We start from the raw sequence: 21,348 nt of genomic DNA on the forward strand, positions 1-21,348 counted from the left end.
GGGAGCCGCCGGGCGAGGGCCCGGCTCGGCGGGCCGGGGCCGGGCTGTACTCCCTGCGACGGGCTTGTCGCGATAGGGGAAGCGAGAGATGGATGGAAAAGGAAATTTAGAGAACTCACCACACTTATGTTTTTTCTTGATTTTTGACTTTAACTGTGTGAGTAGGATCTTCAGGTTCCTTTGGATAATCCGTGGGCACGGACCTGCAACAGAAGTGATAACTCTCAGCGGAAACTGCTTTGTTTTGGACTTTCTTCCTTAGGACTTTGTTAATAAATGCACATCTCGTCCTCAGCCCCTCACCGTGTCTCTCCGTCCGCGTCAGACCTTTTACAAGACAAAGGGCAGATGTTTCTCTTCATTTATTAATAGCGCTTTGAGAGAGGCGGGGAGCAAACAAACGAGCAAAATACTCCGGTTGCGGGTCGGACCCGGACAGTGCGGCCTGCAGCAGCCGCTCCGACGGGCCCCGCGCACCGGCCGCGAAGCCGCGCCCGCCTCTCCGAGCGCGCAGCGGGGGCCGAAACGCGGAGAGGCAGCGCACGAGGGTCCGGGAACGCCTTTGCAGGGGAGCTGCGGGCACCTTCGATGGTCACAACCACCGCGCCCGCACCCACGGCCCGCGGAGCCCTCGGCGGAAACGAAGCTAGCGCGGGTGTCCCTCCATTTCTCCCCCCCAGACCCCAAATAAGACAGAGAGAAAGATAAGCGAAGAAGCCCCAGCACTGAAAATGCACCGCAAATATTTGTGTCTCGAAATTAGTATTTTGCGTTTGGCTGTGCAATGTGTCGATTCAGGACTTTAAAAACTTAAGAGTGCCAGAAAATCCCCCACAAAGAAGCCCAGGTCATTATAAAGACGATATCTAGCCACCATAAGCCTTTGAAATGACCTTTGGCTCGTACAGCAATAACTCACCACTTAATGAACAACCAACGGAAGCGCCTCCGATAGCTCACAACACAACAGACCTTACAACTTTCCACCAAGTCTTCTCTCTCCCTAACCAAACTCAGTAGGATGCTACATTCCCCTTCCAAATCACCTTAATTTATGCTGGCAAACAGGAGTTAGGGAAGTGGAGCTTCATGATTACACATGATGCTCTCTCAGGTTCCTGGCCCGGGCCTGTCCCGGTAACGTCTTATATAATATATTCACGTGGGCGTACGTCAACTTTAAGTGCCTTATTTTTTTTCAAGATAGTTCATTAGAAATAGCACTTTACAGAGTGTATGAAGGTAGCCTAAGTTGGGTTGCACTTTAGCCCCTGAGCGGAGAGATCATAATATTGCAAACCGAGTCATTGTTAGCCGCTGTTGATTAACACGGTAAGTTTTCATTTCGTGACTAATTAATTATCGACTTCTCATCCCTTTCCGAAGCAGCTTCTCAGCCTCACAAGCGATAGCTTTCTTGCTCTAGACATGCTTTATTTAACCAGAGCTTGGCCAAATACCAAGATTTCCACGGCCACAGGAAGAGCCCCCAAAGTTTGTACTGCAAAGAGAGGAGTCCGGGCACGCTGGAGTTGTGCTCGACTCCCAGCTCTCGGAGAAGACGTTGCCAGAGCTAAACCCAGGGAAGTCTTTAGAATTATTTAGGTGCGGGACCAGTATAGATATTATTGAAATTTTAGGTGAAGTTATAACTGAGTGCTTCCATCGAGCCAAATGAAATGCTGCTTGCAGTAATTGGATTCAGCTGACTAACTTGGCAGGCCAGCAGCTTGGAGGCATACAGCTAAGAAAAATGTTCACTGCTTTTAACTTCTGATCGAGCAGAGCAACACGCAATAGAAAATAAAAATAAAAAAAATAAACACCTTAACTTTCTCCCTTTCCCTTCGCCTCCCGCCCTGCTTCCAGCGGGGCACTCCGACCCCCGCGGAGGACTCGCCCGGGTGACTCGGGGCGGTCAGGGTCTGCTACAGCCTTACACACGCTCCTGCTCGACAGCACAACTCCGGGCTTTACGCAGGAGTTCTACAACAGACAACCGAGAGTTCACCCGAGCTCCATGCAGGCCACCAGTCAGTGGAAACAGGCGTTCCTGGGAGAGCCGGGCCAGTTGCAACAGCCCAAGAGGGAGCTGAAATGTAAGTGTATTGGGAGAGGCTGTGTGGTCGCTACCACATCCCTAGTTCGCCCAGAAAGGCACCGGTCCCCCCCAGGCGTCTTCCCACAACCTTATTGATCAAACCACACAAACGCAGGACAAGAAACTTCTCAGTAGATAAATATCAAGCCGTGCTTCAAACAGCATGTGTAACTCGAAGGCATGAGCATACCGGTAATAGCAGCACTAAAACAACTAGGGGAGGAAAACAGCAGCCACTAAGGAAAACGAATCCACGGAGAGGGGAAAAGGTTCGGGAAGACACTTGGCGCGAATATTTAAGAGACCCTATACAAGAGCTACATTACCGATGAGCCTATTTTAAACCGCCCTTTACAAATCAACACGGCTACCCCCTGCCCGGCTATCCACGGCAACGCATTAACGTGATGCTCAATCTTACTTTGGCAATGGGAGCATCTAGCAAAGTTGTCTCTCCCTCCTTTCTTTGCTTATTTGTAATTCCCTTCCTGAAACCACCCAAAACTAGGAAAAGGATAGGGTTAAACGTAATCCTCTAGCCTTTGGAAAGGACTCCACTTTTTATTTAAAGAACATAATACAAAGAAGATACAGCTTAAAACGTTCAGGGAGGTGGAGACCACTCCATATAGTCGCAGCCGCTATGGGCAGAGATCGCAAACAAATTCCAGACCATCTCTGAGTAAAGGCGATAATACAGCCCCTGCGGTTAAACTTCCCATTTTGTCATGCAGTTGCTTACCTGTGTATCAATTTATCATAAACCTGGGCTCCTCACTTTTCAGGATCTGCGCTTGCAGTTCTTAGAATATATCCTTCACCCTTTGTCTGCAGACAATACTCTCCTAAACCTGATCTTGCGGTTTTACAGACATTTCCATACACCAGAATTCCCGATAGAACGAAAACAGGCTCAGGCTCAACTACCAATAAAAGAAAGCGAGTGGAAATCGGAATTTGTTGGGCTTTAAAAAAAAAAAAAATCAACACACAACCCTTTAGCCATCAGCGTCCTGGAACCAACGACAGCAATTGGCCGGCTCCTGGTTTGTTTTGGTTTTAAATCGTGCGGCCATTGATGAATTTTGGGGGCGAGCAGGAGAAATCCCTTTATAATCAGAAATATAGGCACTGCCTTAAAATACAGGCATATTGGCCCACGTGATCGCAGAGCAGCGCGCCGGGGCCGAGGCTGGCGCGCTCCCCGCGCCCCCGCGCAGCGGGAATGCCGCGCCGGGCCCCGCGGGGCGGGCGGCCCCCCGCGCCCCGGCCCGCCCGGCCGCGCTGCCCAGCCCGCGCTCCTTCCGCACCGCGGCCGCGCCGCCCGCACTTACGCGCCCCGCGGGGCCGGCGGAGCCCGGGAAAAGGTGAATTCCGCGGGATGATCCCAGGGCGCAGAAATTCCCAGCGGAGACAGAGGAGGTATTTGGGACTCGCTGCGGCCCAGGGCCTGTGCCGGGGGCAGCTCCGCAGCGGCGCTGCTCTGGCGGATAGGCGCTGGGGCCCACTGGTGTGCGCGAATTTTTGCTTTCTCCGTACCGGGAAGATGCGGGGCAGCGGGGACTACCCGTCTGGAGGCTGAACAAGCGCCGGGAAAAAAATCCTTATGACATTTGTGCGTGTGTGTGTCTGCCCTGATCCTGCCTCCCTTCTCTGTGTGTATGAAGAGACATAGAGCAAACCCGGTGTATATTCGTCATGTGTGCCCACAAAGCTCCCTAACAATTCCAGTTCGGCAAAAAATATATATATATGCATATATATATATACACACATATATTAGCTCCTCTGATTTTTCTAACATATCTGTAGCTATAAATACACCACACCTAATCTAACATCTGCTATGATTTCATTACCATCCAAAGCATGGGGATGTGACAGTAACGTATTGCCTTACAATACTAACCATAAGTGCATTGTAACATTTATCTAAATTACATTGCTTTTCCTGACTTTGCAAACCAGTTATAAAAAGATTGGAGTCCAGTGATGGAAACATAAGTTTAATGTAAATTATTGTGTATGGCTTCGGATTTATAATCCTATATTTCTTCGAAATGATGCACTTAAATCTCGCCTCAAGTAAGAGGTAATGGTTCTTTATATCCTCTTCCGTCAGCCATATATTTCGGTGTCTGGATAGTTTTGCCGAGCCCCCCGCGCTCGCGTGTCTGTGTGTACATACAGCAACCCCTTCACGCACAGCGTGTTCTGCATACTTGTGTACATACACACAAAGCCGAACATAATTCTGGCCGCTGTTTAGACATTTTGGATGACGGAGAGGTCTTTCACGTCCTACACAAAAGTGCGAGGGAGAAGCTGGACACGAGCAAAGAGCATGAAGAGGATTCAGAAGAAAACGTCTTTTCGGAGAACGGTTCGGAAACCCCTGGAAAAAAGCCTCACAGCCCTAGGGTGTCTTTTCAGAGTATAGGGGAAAAAAAAAAAAAAAAAAAGACGGAATTTAACGTGAGCATGGAGGGGACGGCTCAAAGAAAGAAGCACCTTCGCCACCACCAGAATTAAGACATCGTAAAGGGGACTGAAAAAGTATTAAGGAAATGTTAATCCTTTGGCTGGTGGGACTCCAGCTTTGCGCGAATTTGTCTCCAGTAAGGATCTAAGACTTCTTCAATAGGAGCATATGTTCATAGAGCAATAAAACAGAAAGATTTACAGTCTCCGCCCGCCCCCCAGCAGCCTCATACCCTTTCAGGAATTACTTATGATGATTTATAACAACAACTCCGGCAATTGTCAAACTGATAAAATAGCCTGGGCTATATGCGAGAATAAACGCTCTTATGAAAGGGCTACGATTTATGTTCAGGTCCATTTTACTGCTTGTCTTGGTGGAGTTTGGTTTCTTTCCCGGCCCAATAGGATAATATAAAACTTCATTGATAAAAACGTAGGAGTCCTCGTGAAGTAGCAAATCTGTTCCTTAGTCACTAGCAAAGCACATAAACATTTGTCATCTTTGAATAATTGAATTAATGTGTTATTGTTTGAATGTATAATTCATAACATAGGAAACTTTGTCTCTGTCCTGCCTCCGAAACGGAAGCAATAAAAAGCTACAATCTAGGTTTTTTTAGAAATTACTCCAGCAAGGGATAATAAAGAATATCCTGTTTGCAGAAGGTATTTCCAGATGATTGGGATTTCACAGAGAAATCTCAGACTCGTTGTCCATATTCTATGGAGTTTACAAGGAGTGGCTTTGTATAAAAACACAAATCCTACTGTCCCCTACTCCGAGCTATTGATCCGGGACTCGAAAGCCGGCATGCCCGCTTGGGGGGCTGGATTCGCCCGAGGTCCCCCGCAGCCCCGCGCCGGGCTGCGAGTCTCGGGCGAGCAAGGACGGCGGGCAGGGCAGGAGCGGGCAGGGCGGCAGGGGCAGCGGGGCCGGAGCCGGCCTTTGTGCGGGCGGCAGGGGGAAGGCGCGCTCGGCGCTGGCTCCGGCCCCGCTGTCAAAGACGCACGGCAAAATTTACGACCCTGCTTGCGAAGGAGCTGAGGGCCTTTCCCCGCCGCTGGGACCGGGCAACGGCTGCCCTGACAGACGCATTGTTTCCTCCGCGATGCTCCGCGCCTCCCCGCGCAGGCAGCCGCGGCCAGCGCCGCCACCCCAGGAGGCGGGCGGGCGGTCAGCCTCCCTGCTCCGCGGTGCTCCGCGGCGCTCCGCGCTCGTCCTCTTTCCCCCGCTCCCTGGGAAGCAAAGGTCACCGCTTGCGCCCGGTCCGATTCCCGACCGCTGCCGAGCTGGAAATCAGGAAGCAGCGTGCCCTATTTGTCAAGTGTTTGACAGCTGAGTTCATTAAGGCTTAAATAAGGAGAAATAAAAATAAAAAATATTTACGTACCAGGCGTCTCTTTTTCAGCAGCTACCAAAGAGCTAGGTGTGCAGGGAGAGGGACTGCACTCTTTGTATATTATATTCTTGGGATCTCTTCAGTTTTCAAGTCTGATAGAGTCCTTTGCTTGGCAGATTAATGACGACTCCGTGTTTCTTAAGGGACGTGCTGAATTAATTATTTCGCAAATCACGTGGTCAGGACTTGTAGAAATCTATTCTTATCATCTTCCTTGCACTTTGAAATTCTGCCTGTTATGACTGTTCCTAGCAAGATTATTTTGGTCTCTAGGCTTGGGGGGAAGGAGGAAAAAAAAAAAAAAAAAGGAAAAAGAATCAGGGGAAAGGGCTAACAAACATGGCCGTTGGAAGCGGTGTGGCTCTGCACCGAGAGGTCCCTATTTACTGTACTGTACAGTGAGTGGGGTTTGCTATTGACTCTGCCTTTCCTCTTCATTCTTACCTTAACGACTAGTGGTGATATAATATACAGAACTGTATTGATGTATCGGGAGTAACAGGAGGAGCTATTAAAGAGGAGAGAGAGAAGGTGTAATCGCAAAATACACCTCAATATTTAAACTTAGCGACTGTATGCTTAGAAAGGCACCCTCACGCTCCCCTCCATGCACTCGGGCAGTAGAGACACATGTCTTCTGCTGTGCACCCTGCTCCTTGGCTGGGCTGAGCCAGAGACTGTATTTTTGGACTCGTGCCTTGACCACGCTCCAGGAGAGGACAAGCCCTCAGTGACAAGTACTTATTACAAAAATAGTGCGATCGACTTCTCCTGGCTAGATGTATGTGTTATTGTCTGAGGTGCTTACACAGGGGAGAAAAAAATGTTTGCCTTAGTTGCAGGGGAAAGTTTAAAATCTCCAAGTTTGTGTCTTCTTGTGATCTTTCTTTTGCATCCACTGTCAAAATGAGGGTTACTGCTCAGGAAAAGCTAGTCTCTACATTGCAATTTGAAATTTCCATTTCTTTCTTGCATTGGTTCCTTCCAGGACTCACCTAAAAGGCACACATCTGCGTGGGGATCGAGGTGACTTCAGGTGTGGCTCCTTGACTCCTACCACACATGCAGAAATCCGGGAGTCATTCTAGGAGGGCTTGTTAAATGCAAAGCAGCAGCAAATGGATGACAGGCACTTTTAACTGCAGCCTAAAAGTAAATATAGACTCCAGCTTGGCCTAGAGTCACACCATTATGGCTGGGGCAAACAGCAAACCTGTTCAAAGGGACATTTGGAAGGATGCTATGCAGAGTCACTCATCTTTTAACACTGTAATGATGGGAGGGACCAGCATTTTCACAGAAGAGAGATCTACCTTGTAAGCACTGTTTGTTCAAGGTACAAACCAGAATCTATTTCGCTACACCTTTTATTATTTCAAAATTATGTGGAGGTCTTACATCAAAACTACAGGCGACAGTTAGTATAAATAACGCTTTAATCAATGGCAGCAAAACATCAGCAAAGTCTATAAAAAGCATCACACTTTAACAGAGATGAGAATATTTGCTGAACAATGCGACCGTTTAACAAAGGCTCCAATGCACAACGTTCACCCATAATAACCAAATAACCAAATAACCAAAATAACCGGCTTCGCTTCATACACAAAATATCTCTGGAGAAGGGTTTAAACCATTAAAAAATAAACCTCAGGTTCGTTTTGCACCGGAGATAAGAACCAGTGGGTGCTCCTGGTCGCTATTACAGACATTCCTGACCCTTCAGAGCATTGGCAGCTGAAAACTACTTCTTTTTGGTACTTTCTGCCTCCACTTCAAGTATTCTCCGATCTTACAGCGCAATTACACCTATGTAAACCTATAGTGCCCCGGCCTCACTCAAAGGGTGCTTGCAAACAGGGTCGTAAGAGCTGTGCCTGCTGAACCCAACACTCGTCCCGGAGTTATTAACATTTCAAAAGACAATGAGACAAATTCTGCTCGCAGCTACATCCCTGTTTGACTTCAGTGGGCGGGGGAAGGTAATCTGGGAGCAGAAGTTGGTCCTTTAACTTCGGGAGCCATCTCGGTCGATTAGAAGCACAAAGCAAGGATTTGCTTATCCAAGGCCATTATTTTCCAGAACTGTACCACAGATGCCAAAGTAGGTGTCTCTCTCTCAGAACACATTTTCCCTGCTCCCAGTCAACTTATCACAGACTTTAAGTAAACAGCGGGGGTCCGGGAGGGGGATTTTCAAGAAGAGCAGCTAGAGAGGTTTTACTTCTCCACACCCTTTTTTTCCTCCCCTTTATTTTCGTAGATTCGTCTGAAGAGTGAAAGGATGGCTTTGAACAGCTCTGGAGAGGAAAGGCCACTACCGTAGGAACCTGGTGTAACAAAACTTGAAAACTTGTCTCAGGAATTCCCTCCTCAAGCCCTGCTGCTAGCTGCTCTCCATACCAGAGAAAGGGAAGGGTATTTTGGGTCCAAAAGGTTAAGGGTTTAGAGGTCACTCTTCCCGGCTGAAATACAACTAATCGAATAGAAAATTTGTCCTCTGGGTGAACCTGTTCCTGCAATTTAGCCGAACTTCAGTAAAATACCTTTTCAGCTTCTCAACGTGAAGGCGCCAGAAAAAAAGACGTCTTTACTATGTATGAACTCGGTGCTTTTTGTCATAGAAACAATGATGCGAATAATGCGGGAATATCCATCTTTAATATCACGACGTGGAGATATTCAAGTATTGCCATGTGCAAGTCTGAGAACTGGGCTAACCCTAAGGAAGAACAAAGAGTTTTCTCCAGGCTCTAAAACAAAAGGGCAAGTCTTAAAGACACTTTGCGGACTTCTAGGAACGAGAAAAAGGCAGAAATTAACTGCTGGCCACAGTTAACACTGCTGAATACACCCTTGTTGAAAAGTTCGCTTTTTATTTTCGAATTCATTTAATCCATTTTGGCCGCTGTTTTCCCGAGCGAGCCCAAAAGCCTTGAGTCCTCGATGGGAAGCACCCAGCCTGGAGAAGGGCACGTTAACTCAGCCCCTGCTCTTTCCTCCTCCCTTCAGTTTTGGTATGAGTTTCATTCTTTACTCCTTTTCTCTTTATTAAAGGGACCACCTCGTTACAATTTCGACTATATGGTTTCTCTCCCAGGCTGCCCTGAGGGTACAGGAGATAAGGGCTGAGCTTTAAAATCGCCTGAGCGGAGGTGTAAGTGGATGAGGGAGCTGGTTTGGTTGGCTTTCGTAGTTACAGCGCACTAAAACTTTGGCAACCAGCAGTCAGGGCCAAATCAGTGAGTATTAGACGAGCTCTATTCCCATGCAAGCCTATCCTCTTTCCATGAAAGCAACTTGCTGAGCTTTCTAACCGTTGCAGTCATGTGTCGTGGTTTGCTTAAAAACAATCACTGTTCTTAAAACAAACAAAAAACAACACCAAAAACCTAAACAAACCCAAACCACAAAAATCCAACAGACCAAAATAAACCTAAAACAAAGCAAGACAGCAGCCAACATAGCCTATCTCTCTTTAGCAGAAAAGAAATTTGAAATCTGCTTGAAATAATGTATTCAGTTTTCAGCTTTGAATGGCTCAGGTTATATCAGAAATCACATTAACTTTTCACTTTTTTTTTTGGTGACGGTGGTAGTTCTATTGTTTATTTCGAGTTTGTTGGGGTTTGGGTTTGGGTTTTTTTGGGGGGGAGGTGTTTTTTGTGGTCTCCCCTCTTTTTTTCATTTTTTTTTCCCTTTCCATTTTTAAAATGAGGTATTGATGGTTTAAAGCACAGCGCTGAGCAGCAGACTTTGGAAACAGATTTCAAGCCTGTAAGCTCTGGATGGCACACGATAAGGAGCAGGGACGCTTTTCCTATTCACAAAGGAGGAAAAAAATAAAAAAAGGGAGGACAAGAAAGTTGTGTACGTTCAAGACAAGTAAACATTACATATGTGTTGATGAGATTGGGAAGGAGAATTTCAGCTCCTCTTCCCCGTTTTTGGTTTGACTATTTGTCTTCACTCTTCTATGTAACAAATAAATAAATACGCTAACACTATCAGAACATAAAATAACCCGTTTTCACTTAATTCCTATGCACACCTTCTGAGACGTTATGGAAATGAGCAAGTATTTTCATCACACCAAGAAAGGTAAAGCAGCACAAAAAAAGTTCACATTTAATAGTCTTTATGTTCAAATAAAAGACTATACTATGAATTTCCTGTCCTCAACTTGCCCAAAATGCATCCGTGCCCAAATTACATGGGATAAAAAGACAATTAAAAGTATAAATCCCAGAATAAAGCATCCAATCTTCACTTTCGAATTCAAAACTGAAACACAGGACAGTTTCATTTCAATGATTTATTACTTTTTAAGGACAGAAGGTCTCATTTAATATTTTCCCAATTCCCACTGCCTGCGTGATGGTTTGGTTTTTTTTCTTCCCCCTTTCTCTTTCTTTCCCCTTTTTTTGTTTTCCTTTTTTAAGTTGTGCTAGAAGAGGCAAATAAAATAAAGTCCAAAGTAGCGTCATTTTGTCTCCTTTGTACAACAGTACCTTAAAGAAAGATGACAGTTTCTCGTGTCCTTAGCTGCTACATGCAGGTTCTGCTTGGGCAGTGTCAGTTATGTACAGTACTGGTCAGAAGCGAAGGATGAAATGGAAAATTTCACCTCTTCTACAAAGTTGTCAAGTCAGTCTGATGGTCCTTGGAACCAGTTTGTAAATGGGGGTTTGAACCAGATGAAGAAGACCTGCCCTTCGTGTTGGGCAGTTTGTGATCTTTTTTCCACTTCATTCTTCTGTTCTGAAACCAGATCTTGATCTGGCGCTCAGAGAGACACAAAGTGTGGGCTATCTCGATACGGCGGCGCCTGGTCAGGTACCTGTTAAAATGAAATTCTTTTTCCAGTTCTAGGACTTGCTGTCTGGTGTAAGCTGTGCGGGAGCGTTTAGGTTCCCCTCCGTTGTAATTGGGATTCACTGGGAAAAAAATACGGAGAACTTTACAAAGCTAATCTTGACTTGCCGGTTCGACTTTACAAAAGAAAACCTTATGAGCTGCGAGCATGTGGCCGGGCTGGATTCGTCCCAGTTGCTTACAATGGACGGGCTGCTCTCCCCCACGTTTGAGGCAGGCACTACGGGCACACGCAGCTAGGTAGTCTGGGAGCCTCTAGCAGGCTCCTAAAATGGAGTTTTATCCTGCACGGCAAAGCCCCGCGTGGCCAACAGCCTATTTCCTCAGCAATAAAAATTTATGGCGAGTGTAATTGGCCACCTCGGCTTAAAAAGCTCGTCCACGAGCCTGGCAGGGACTCGGGCAAGCGCCGCTGAGGACGATCGGAAGCAGGGTAGAAGAGCAAAGTAAGAAGAGGATCCTTACCCGAGTTTACATGGACTTTCTTCATCCAGGGATAAACTACTGCTGGCTGCTTAACTGCGGAGCCGTTTGGGGGTTTGAGGGCCGGCTGCTGGCTGCAGGCTCGCGAGTTGGACATTGGAGGCGGTGGACAATGCTCTGCTGGGCCGGGGAAGTGGTTTGCCGGGCCGGATTGCTCCTGTCCGTGACCCCGCGGCTGCCCGGCAGAGCCTTGGGCATTGCTACAGCTAAAGGGTTGCTCGCTGTAGTTTGACCGTGGATAGAGTCCCTGGTGCTGGAAATCAGAGCCTTGCGAGGCACTGTAGTACTCGGCCCCCTGCTCGCCTAGGTAGCTATTCTGCAAATATTCCTCGCAAGGAGGAAATTTGGGATCCACATACTTAGAGTTCACCATATACGAACTCATGGCCATTAATTTCTGAAGGTAGAAAATACTAATTTTTCTCGTGTTGTCTTTTTTTCCCCTGCCATAGAGCCCTCCTACTTGCTGTCAACTGAATAAAGTTAGGCGGGCATGTGACCGGCCCGGCCAATGGGGAGCCGGGCGCCCACCGCCGCATTTCCCCGCATTTTCCCCGATTCCACTCAATAACATCCCTCTGACTGGGTGACCCCCCTCTCCGGCGGGCCGCACCCCCAAACCAGGTACCGGAGGTGTAGGGGTACCCCGAGGCGGTGGCCGCTGCCCTGCCCACAGCCTTTTGTCTGAGCCGGCTTCCCCCAGCCCCGGGGGATGCAGACCCGCCGCCTGATTTACCAGCCAGCATCACCGCCGGGGCTTGGTACCTTGCTTTAAATAAAATTAAAAAAAAAAAAAAAACATCCAAAGGAATATACGGAGCGATGAGCTGAAGCGGGGTTAAAAGAGAGGAAACTGGTAAGCAGTAGAGGAAAAGAAAAGCCGTCAAAGAAGAGGGTAATATGATGTACAATAGATCTGTCCTGTCTTTGTCTCGCAGAGGTCATCCAAAAGTTACCAGAATTTAGTTCTGCTGAATAAAATTAGGCAATCAGTAACTTCTCATTCACTTTCAAGCCTCAATATATACGTGTGCATACGTATGCGCGCACAGGCGCAAACGCCAATGTATAAATATAAATCTATACATGTATATATGTAAAATCATACAGATGGCAAGAAACAGTTCACTTTTAACTACTAAAGTTCAATCAACTGAACTGGTGACGTCATTTAATTAGGTTAAAAATATCACGGGTTTAATGAGATAAATTCGGTCTTCATTCATCAATATCATGCCTGGAGCACAAGTAAATACATTCCAGTGAGACGAAGGCTGCTTTTGCTGCTGTCGTAAATATTTTGGTGTGATCTGGACCCTTGACAGAGAAATTTTGCTAACGTCTGGCATATCTAGCTAATTTATGAGTATCTTTTAAAAGAGTCATTCACTGATTGGTAAATAATTTCTTTCTCCTCCCCCCTTCCCCCCGAAAATTTGTAGCTTCTGGTGAGATTAATTGTTTAAATTCACAGATTTTCGGTGAAAGTTAGGACTGAAAGACAATTGAAGTTTAAAAAAAGTCCTAAAACCTAGCAATTAGGAGCGAGGCAGCAAAACTTTTATAATTTTTGAGTGTTCAGCACGCACATGCCTCTTGATTCCACCCGTATTTAAACTTCTAACCATTTGCAGAAAGGTGAAGTTTTTGCATCGACCATATATTCCCCTAGAATCGAATCTGTGACTATATGAATATCACACAAATTCGGTTCTACAGGGTATATATAGACAACGTAATAACATTCTGTTTTCATCTATAATATAGCAGGTCTTTGCAATTCTCTTAGTTTCTTACTGTCTTCTGAGGAATGTAAACTATTCTGCTGGGACTCAGTTCTGAAATACGGATTTGCAGGAAGGTGGGATTTCGGAAAAGATTCACTCTTGTTATAATTGCTGCAATAGAGCTATACGAGTCTCCACCAAATCATAACGACGAATTTCGCCTACCAAATTCTCAGAAAGACCTGCCGTTCTCTTTAAATTCTCTGCCGTTTACGTCCTCGCTACGGAAAACTGACCTGATCGGTCAAATTGTGCTATTTAGAATAATAATGGTTAAAGTAATTTAGAAAGGAGTCTTTAACTATTTAGACTAACACGAATCCGAAGAGATTCTCCATAATCAGAAATCCCCCCCCCAAATAAAAAAGAATTAAAAAAAAACAAAAACAAAAACAAAAACAAAAACAAAAACAAAAACGAAACAGAAGTAAAACAGTCGACAACAGAAACAGCGGTTGGTGAAAAAGATGAGATTAAAGGCTGGAGTTAGTTGCTCTCGGGAAGAAGAGAGTTTCCAAATTTACCTTCATCCCATTATGCTGGTCTAGCTATTATCCCCGCGAGCTGCCCGCGAGCCGCAGCCTCGCACCCTCCCAGGTTTTCCCCGCCGTAGCGTTTATGGTGAAGGGCAGGGCGAGAGGTCAGCCGAAATCATTTACAAACATATCACAAAGTTTCATTATTTTTACTTTGTCGACAGCGGCACACAGGAGTACAAAAGTTCATGAATTGTGTCTGACCCAGCTCCTCACTGCTGTCCTGCGGTCAACCTCTTCTCCTTCCACTATTTAAAACAGGCACCATAAGGACAAATAATGGTGCGGGTGTGATACATCCAACCACTGCGGAGGGCGGATTTGGGGGTGTTGCGCTTATCCGAGCGGTGTGTACCAGTTTGTTCGCCTGGTTCCAACTCCCAACTGCCTGATCTGGGAGATGCTATTTTTAAACATCTGCTTTCTTACCACTGCTGTGGTGCCTTCTTCACAGCAAGTGCAACTCGAAGCGACTTTGTGTCCTTAATCCTCCCCCCCCCGGCTTATTTAAATCTCCACACAACTATTTTAAGCGCCTCGCCCCGCTTTCTCCTCCTTTCTCTGAGGGGAGGGGGTACCCCCCGCCTCCGCGGGGGTTATTAACCACCCGGCTGAACTGGCAGGGTAACACCCCCCGCCCCCCAGTGCGAGCTCGCGTTTGGGGCAGCCCCCAGGAGCGGACAAGCCCACCGAGGGCTACCCAGGGAGAAGCGAAGGGTCTGGGGAAGCAGCAGCTCCCTGCTCTGCTTAATACTACACATTTTCATATTTGTTAGACGCTGTGACCTGCGTTTCACCTTATTGCACGACTTGCTCAGACAGGTCAAAGCCAAAGAGTTATTGATGAACAAAAGCGTTATATATTCACCTCCTGTTCTTCTGCCCATACAAAATACTTTTGATCTATCAGGGTTTTTGTATTCTGGTTCATAGTCAGTTTGCTAAATGTACGTTAGCAGAAAACAAGTAATCCATACGTCTAGGGCCAGCCTCGGAATAAAATGCCAAGGACATCTACGTAACGCAGGGCTGAGCTATGAGGGGAGGAAAGTTACCTATGGAATACAGTTAAAACTGCAATGCTGAAGGCGATTCTTTAGTTCGTATTTATAGGGCTCGAAAATCAATAGAGCCACGTAAGGCAAAAAGACAAGGAGAAGCTTAGCACAGGCAATGAAATAGGTTATTTATCAGGAAGCAAGGAGAGGAAACGGGGAAATGCAAACAAACACAGTTCCTCTCCTCTACATGCTCTCGATCAGAGTGGGATTGGTAGTAGCGGGGAGGGCAGTGTAGAACCTAATGCATCTCCAAATATTCCCTCTTTGAGAGACGAGTCAGTCTCAGCCTAGAACACCAGGACTGATGCTCTTAGCTCCTCACTACAGCCAGAAAGGTTCAACAGCATTTCCTGATGCACATTTATCTGCTGCCCTCCTCTCGGTCCCCTCAGAGCAGCTCAAGCAGGACCATCTGGGGTGAGAAAAGCCCTACAATAAAAGATTGCCTTCCTAAGCTCTGATACCCATTCCCGTGCCTTCACAACATTTAAATCCACATTAGAGTCTTCCCTGCCCGGAGAGAACTAGCAGCAGCGGATCAGCTCTACCGCCCGCAGGACTCGGATGCAGCTGGGCTGTCCCGGCTGGCCAGCGCGGACCGCTCCCAGCTCCCATCACTTCTTTCACCCAGACACCAGGCTGTATCAAACGAGGGGAACATTAGAAAGCAGGCACAGCTCTGCTTGGGATCCCATCTGGAGAAAACAGTGGGAGTAGCCAAGGTTATGAGGCGCTGGGACACAACGTGATCCGTTCGGGTTCTGCACGGGGAGGCGCTGTACAGTCCCGCCTAGTTGAAATGGAAACGCTGCTAATTGCCTTGGAGAGCTTAAGAGCAGGAGGACACCTGTACAGTCCTGTAATAATCCCCCAGGAGACTGCACCTCTGCTTTTAGTGCTAGCCAGAGTTATGACATGGTACCACAAACCAACTCCACAAGAACCTTCACATGCTGACGAGGTCGTTTTCTCTCTTTTTTTTTTTTATTAATTAATTTATTTATGTTGAGTAGCAATATTCATCAGGCATCATCATTTTTAATTTTTCCAGTCTGAATGGAAGAAACAGGATTTTCAAGCAACTCAGACTCTACAAGAAATAAGAGGTTACTTACCGTGGATGTCCTTCCATGCTGCTGAACCTGTTGCAATAAAAACGTTTGTTACTGTTGTATTCCACATACGGGTGATATTTCTGGAGAATGGTTACAAACCACGTTTGATAGATGAAGGCAGAGAGGAACTGATGGTAAATCCTGCGAGCAGCGGAGCGGTGGGATGGAAGCCCCTTCCAAATGAGGACCACGTTACATTCAGGCAGTTTTTTATGAACACACGCTTTCCCTGTGCCCGGGGTGTGATCTTTCACTTTTAATATTCATAGTCTAAATTTTATACCGGATAATTTCTAAAGACGTGAAAAGTCAGAGCTCCCTCTTTCACTGATGGAAAAGATGGAAAAGAAGAATAACAAAGGCTTTTCTTTTCTTTTTTTTTTTTTCTTTTTTTTTTTTTTTTTTTTTTGTTCTGTGGCAATCCAGTCACTTAGAAATGAAATATTCAGATCACCTTTGCTAAACCGTCACCCACAAAATGTCACAATACGCCATGCAACATCATATCCATGTAGAGCACAGAAAGAACTACAGTTCTATTAGAATGAATATCCGGTTACTCTAAGATAGATCCCTTTTAAGATCACCTAATTAACCTATCAGTAACCACGAGACATACATCTTTGTTTGCACTATGGAAGGATAGATTTAACTTGAACTTTCCTTCAAATATTTTAATAAATATATGCAAAGAGCACAATAAGGAAACAAAAACACGTGCTTACTCTAATGCTCCTGAAAAGCGTTGTATATTTAAAAGTAAATACTAATGGGGAATCCTCTTCTCTAAGCTATTTTTCACCTCCTCTCTTGCCTTCCTACGATATCTTGGAGAGTTATTGTTTTAAACACAGGGCAATTGTCTAGATATCAATAGTTCACTAAATAGAGCTTCCCAAGATCGTTTTTGGTTGGATTTTTTGTGTGTTTTTTTTTTAGTTCTGCCCACTCTGGATAACATACAGAGCCTGGGAGAAGAGCGGACTAATATCAGCATTTTGCCACTAAGCATTCTTTTTTTTTTTTTTTTTTAATTTTTAAATTTTAATTTAAAAAAAAATGGTTAGCTGCAAATAAGAAATCCCATCAAATTCAGAAATGTCAGACAGAGACCAGCCGGCTCATCCCGGCGCACCCCTAGCCACCTGAGCTCTACCTGCCCATTTCCCCCAACAGAGCTGTTCCGCGTTGCCAGGCTGGTACCCCGTTCCCATGAAGTTCCTCGGGGCACAGAGAGCCCGAGCGCGGCGGCGGGGAGGCTGAAAGCGGACTTACTGTGCGCTCCCCCCGCGGCCTGGGGGACCCGGTAGCAGAGGTGCCTGCACGGTCGCATTCCTGCCGACGGTTCCCTGCTAACACTTTCCCGATTACTGCTTCCAGGAACGAAAGCATCTGCACTTGTATGCTCTTAAACTAATTTATGGTGGGAATTATATTTTGGCTTGTCAACTCTCAAGCCATAAAACAAAGTTTATTGGAATCACGTGCTTCTAAATAGCCACTCAGGACCTATCTCTGTGGAACCATAAATAACCTTCAGCTTTAAACTTTTATTCTCTAAATAAAGGTTCGCTGAATCTGTCCTATTAAAATGGGACTGGGTCGGAATAGCGGGGATGGATGGAAGCTCAGCTGCACGGCGTTATGCCGGCCTATTTCAGGAGCGTGTGGTAGGGAAAGCTGCAAAGGGGAGTTAGCATTCCCGAAGTGCTCTTCAGAAAGGAGCCGAGGGTGTTTCGCTGTGGATACCCGTTCAAACATTTCTTTATACTTCTTAGGGGACAGGGAAGCCCAGCGTCAGGAGAAAACAAAACAAAAAAACCTCTAACCAACTGAAAGATGGAACGTCCTCTCTCTTTCCTGGATGTTTATGGCATTTTAATCAGGGTCCCCTGAAAAATGAGTTTGAGTCGTTCATCTCGTGAGCTGTGGCTCGGCAGAGCTGTGCCAGGGGCTGCGGGTTCGCCGGGCACCCGACGGATCTTTGTAAGTGACCAAACTGCTGCAAACAGTGAGGGCATAGGGCTTCGGAAAGGGAGAAAGTGTGAAGCCTGCCACAATGAGATCTTTGAGGACTGGAAGTTTAAGGACGGTTATAAAACAATAAAACAGCCTCGGTGTGAAGGGAGAAGGGTGTGAGTTAGCAAATGAGAATTTCAAGGAGCCCGAGCACAGGAAGTCAAATGTCCCTGGCAGTCTCACAGCATGAAGAAACGCGGACAGCAGCTCGCAATCTATCACGGTTAAGATGAGGACATCGGAGAGGCCAGCAGTTCCTGGTGCTTCCAAAGAAGGATTTACACCTTCACCAGAGGGCGGGGAGCCGCATCAGCCCCGTCGGGGACCGGCCGCGGGGAGAGGGGACCAGCCACTCCTCCGGCCCTCGGGTGCGAGTGCGCCTCCGCCCGGGGACTCAGCTCTGAAAAACGAGCCAACTTCAGCTCCTTGCTGGGTAGTGGCACCAGCTGGGTGGCGCCTGCTTAACACCAGTCTGCTCTTACTTGGCCGTTTCTGGCTACACAAGTCTGAAGTAGCCCAAAAGGAGCAGCTCAGATCTTGCTGTACACACTAGATAACCGAAATCACAGCTGATCAATTAGTTTTCCTACAGAGAACAAGAGGCATACCGAGATCCTTCCCTACTCCTTCTTTATGACCTAGAGTGACTTTGCATTCCACTGTTTTTCTTGCTTTTGTCAAGGCCTTAATCATATGGCATCACTTTCATGCTTTTTTTTAATGGCTTGAGATGGGAAATGGCTCTTTCCACCTCCCCTGACCAGGACAGCTGGCAGGGGCAGTGGCATTTCAGCTGCAGTGCTCAGTCTGAGAAATTTTATCAGGCCCAAGGGATCTGGCCAAGCACCCCCAGGAGAGGGGTGGACTGCCTGGCATGGGGCTGACTTCAGGGTTGCTTTGTACTGGGAGCATGAGTCATGCTCCCAGCCCAGGGCAGGCAGGGGAAAAAGCTTTCTGGGTCTCCCCAAGCCTTGCTCAGGTACCTGGGCCTGGGCACGGTGCGCCCTGAATCAGGCTTCTGGCAGCCCCTAGCTACCCTCCTCATCCAACACTTCATCCTCACTGGCCTCCAGAAGAAGGGCTTCAGCAGCAGGCAGCTGCAGGGAGCCAAAGTGCCTGTTCTCTGGACAGGTGCGAGAAAGCCTGTATACTGGGATGTGAGGGGTAGGGTGCAATAAGAAAGTGCAATAAAGTGTGGGGAAAATAGCCTGGGATGACAAGAACCACGATGGAGAGTCAAGTGTGTTTGCCCTGGGCTTGGCACTGGGTACTTGGTACGGTGAAGGTCCTGTCCCGGGCAGTGGGGGTGACGAGTGGGCTTCAGCCCCTGCACCAGTATAGGGATTGTCCCACCCCTCCCTACATGTCTGTGATGGCTTTGGTTCTCTTGACCCGTCTCATGGGCAGGAGAAGCCAACGGTTTGTAGACAAGATGCTGTCCGTGTGTGCAGGAGGAGAGGAGCCGCAGTGAGGCAGGAGGCTTGGCAACACGGTGGCCGGCCGAAGTGTCAGCCCCTGGCAAAGAGGGTGGCCCAAGCCAGGCATGTGCTTCAGGCACACGTGTCCAGGAGACTGGAGCTGGGAAAGGTGAGGCTGCGGGATAGTGAGGAATTGATGACTGAGATACAGCTCCCTGTTATTTAGGGACAAGATGAATGCAACAGTAACTGAGTAATTCTAGCCATGAGATTTTTGAAGAGGGAATTAGAAAGATTTTCACATTTCCTATTCTGAAATGCAGATGTGAAAGTTGGCTTTGAAGCTCTGGCCAGTTCATTCTCTAGGCTTTTATGCAAGTTTTCATATTTGGGACTGACTATCTGGAGACAGATAAGCTGTGTAATAAAGTAACACGGTAACAATTGGTTTCCCTCTGATAATTTTGTGATAAAAAGTTTGGGGAAATTGAATCACATGTGTAAGCCACCATTGCTCTTGATGCTACTTGACAGACATGACGACTGGCATCCTACCCCAAGGACCACACTGCCAGAAAATTACAGGCTCCATCTCCGACTTTGAACACCTACCAAGCGCCTCGATAACATCCAATGCATTATGCCCCACTGCTTTTATCATAACCCCAACCTTTCCACAGTCACCTTGTGGCCCATGCCCTCGTCAAGCAGGATGTAGGCATGCAAAGGCCCTTGCCCACAGCACCCCACGCCCGCAGGCAGATCCGGTGGCAGAAGAAGCCCAGAGCAGGCAGGGCGGTGTCGAGCCGCGCCTCGACATCAAAAGGGGGCAGCGGCGGCGGCACCTCGGGTCCGCGGGGGAAGAGGGTGAGGAGTGCGGGGAAGGGAGGGGAGGCCGGGGGCCGTGGGAGCGTCTCGCCGGGGCAGGCACGGCCCGGGGCGATGGGTGCCACCAGGGTCATGTCCGGGCACGGCTCAGGAAGGTGAAGCCCGGAGGAAACAGGTGAAGCTGAGACAGGGAACTCTGCCGGGCCCCGGCTTGCAGGAGGCAGGGAGGATGTGCGGGGGCCGGGGGCTCCGCCCGCGGGAAGGGAGCCGGCGGGAAGGAGGGCGCGGGCAGCCACGGGGTTCTGGCACCCACTTCAAAGGGACAGGGTGGGAAAAGGTGGGTGCCCGACATCAAAGGGCGGGCTGGTGACCGGGAGGGCGGCGAGGCACACGAGGGGAGCCCCGCGGCACTGTGGTTCAGGCAGGGAGTGCGGGAGGGTGCGCACCGGGCCGCGTAAGGGGCTGTGGACTGGGGTCAGACGGGAGGCCGCGGCACTGGAGGGAGTAGGAGAACTGGAGCGCAGCTGGAGTCGCCCGAGAAGGTCGGTGGAGCTCCGCCCATGACCCCGCCTGCCGGGGGGCCTCTTCCGTGGGCAGGCGGGCGGCAGGGTAGGGGTCTCGAAGCTGGCGGCGGGGCGGTGGGCCCCTGGCCCCGGAGGGGAGAGCGACCAGGCTTGTCCTACAGCGCCTTCTCCTGGAAGAGGCCGTGGAGACATAATGGCTGGTGGCGGCGGCCGGGGCCTGTCGCGCCCCCGGCGGCCGCTCCGCGGGCCGGCCCGGCAGCCCCGAGCGCGGGAGCCGCGGGCAGGTGACCCCGGCCCGGCCCGTCGGGGCGGGCGCCCACACGCGGGCGGAGCCGGCGGGGCCAGGCCGCGACGGCGGGGCCTGGCGGGCGGCTGCGGTGACCCCCGCGCCCTCGCAGGCTCCAGCTCGGGTGGCTCCTGGAGTGGGGCACTGGGCAGGCATTGCGGGCTGCCTCGCCCTCCCGCGGTCCCCTCCCCCGCGGGTGATGGGAGGCGAGTGCTGGACTGGGGCAGAGCCTGCTGCCGCTGAATGCACTTTTATTGCCTCTTTTCTCTGGCAGAGACCCTTCCTCTGCGCCCCGCCCGGCCTTCCCGACCTGCTGCAATGTTTATTGTGCCTCATCTTTTCCTTTCGCTTCCTGTTCTCTCCCGCTCCAGCAGCATTGACTGCCGCACTGCAGTAGAGCAGTAAATACCTTTAACAGCTGCCTGCCAACC

The 21,348-nt window shown here is 48.5% G+C and overlaps 3 protein-coding genes across 6 annotated transcripts in view; all 3 read right to left on the reverse strand.

Annotated features, from left to right (window-relative positions):
* The window catches only part of MTX2 (metaxin 2), a 515,033-nt gene that overhangs the window by 60,362 nt on the left and 433,323 nt on the right, over positions 1–21,348 (reverse strand). The gene's annotated exons all lie outside the window — the stretch shown is intronic.
* HOXD3 (homeobox D3) overlaps positions 1–21,348 on the reverse strand; it is a 32,529-nt gene that overhangs the window by 7,563 nt on the left and 3,618 nt on the right. The window contains exons 1-2 of one of the 3 annotated variants that reach the window (XM_064660767.1): positions 920–1,496; positions 120–203 (exon numbers count right to left, since the gene is read on the reverse strand). The gene's annotated coding sequence lies outside the window, so the exon portion shown is untranslated. Of the gene's footprint in view, positions 1–119; positions 204–303; positions 889–919; positions 1,497–21,348 lie in introns of those variants that run through there. The other 2 variants (XM_064660766.1, XM_064660765.1) reach the window with 2 other exon arrangements.
* On the reverse strand, positions 7,404–20,912 carry HOXD4 (homeobox D4). 2 transcript variants are annotated; one of them, XM_064660764.1, is made up of 3 exons: positions 17,118–20,912; positions 11,326–15,869; positions 7,404–10,922 (listed from the first exon to the last, which is right to left on the reverse strand). In XM_064660764.1, exons 2-3 carry the CDS (start codon positions 11,732–11,734, stop codon positions 10,618–10,620), a joined length of 714 nt encoding a protein of 237 aa, XP_064516834.1. In that variant the 5' UTR covers positions 11,735–15,869; positions 17,118–20,912; the 3' UTR covers positions 7,404–10,617. The 2 variants fall into 2 exon arrangements, with proteins under 2 accessions (XP_064516834.1, XP_064516833.1); XM_064660763.1 differs by having other exon boundaries at positions 11,326–20,912.

The sequence above is a fragment of the Pseudopipra pipra genome, chromosome 7 (genome assembly GCF_036250125.1).
Source record: "Pseudopipra pipra isolate bDixPip1 chromosome 7, bDixPip1.hap1, whole genome shotgun sequence".
NCBI lineage: Eukaryota > Metazoa > Chordata > Aves > Passeriformes > Pipridae > Pseudopipra > Pseudopipra pipra.

Bases quoted from the DNA above. Each gene is read 5' to 3' on its own strand.
- HOXD4 (XM_064660764.1), bottom strand. From the start codon at position 11,734: ATGGCCATGAGTTCGTATATGGTGAACTCTAAGTATGTGGATCCCAAA. The intron at 10,923-11,325 runs GTAAGGATCCTC...TTTTTTTCCCAG, and splicing joins GAAAGTCCATGTAAACTCGG to TGAATCCCAATTACAACGGA.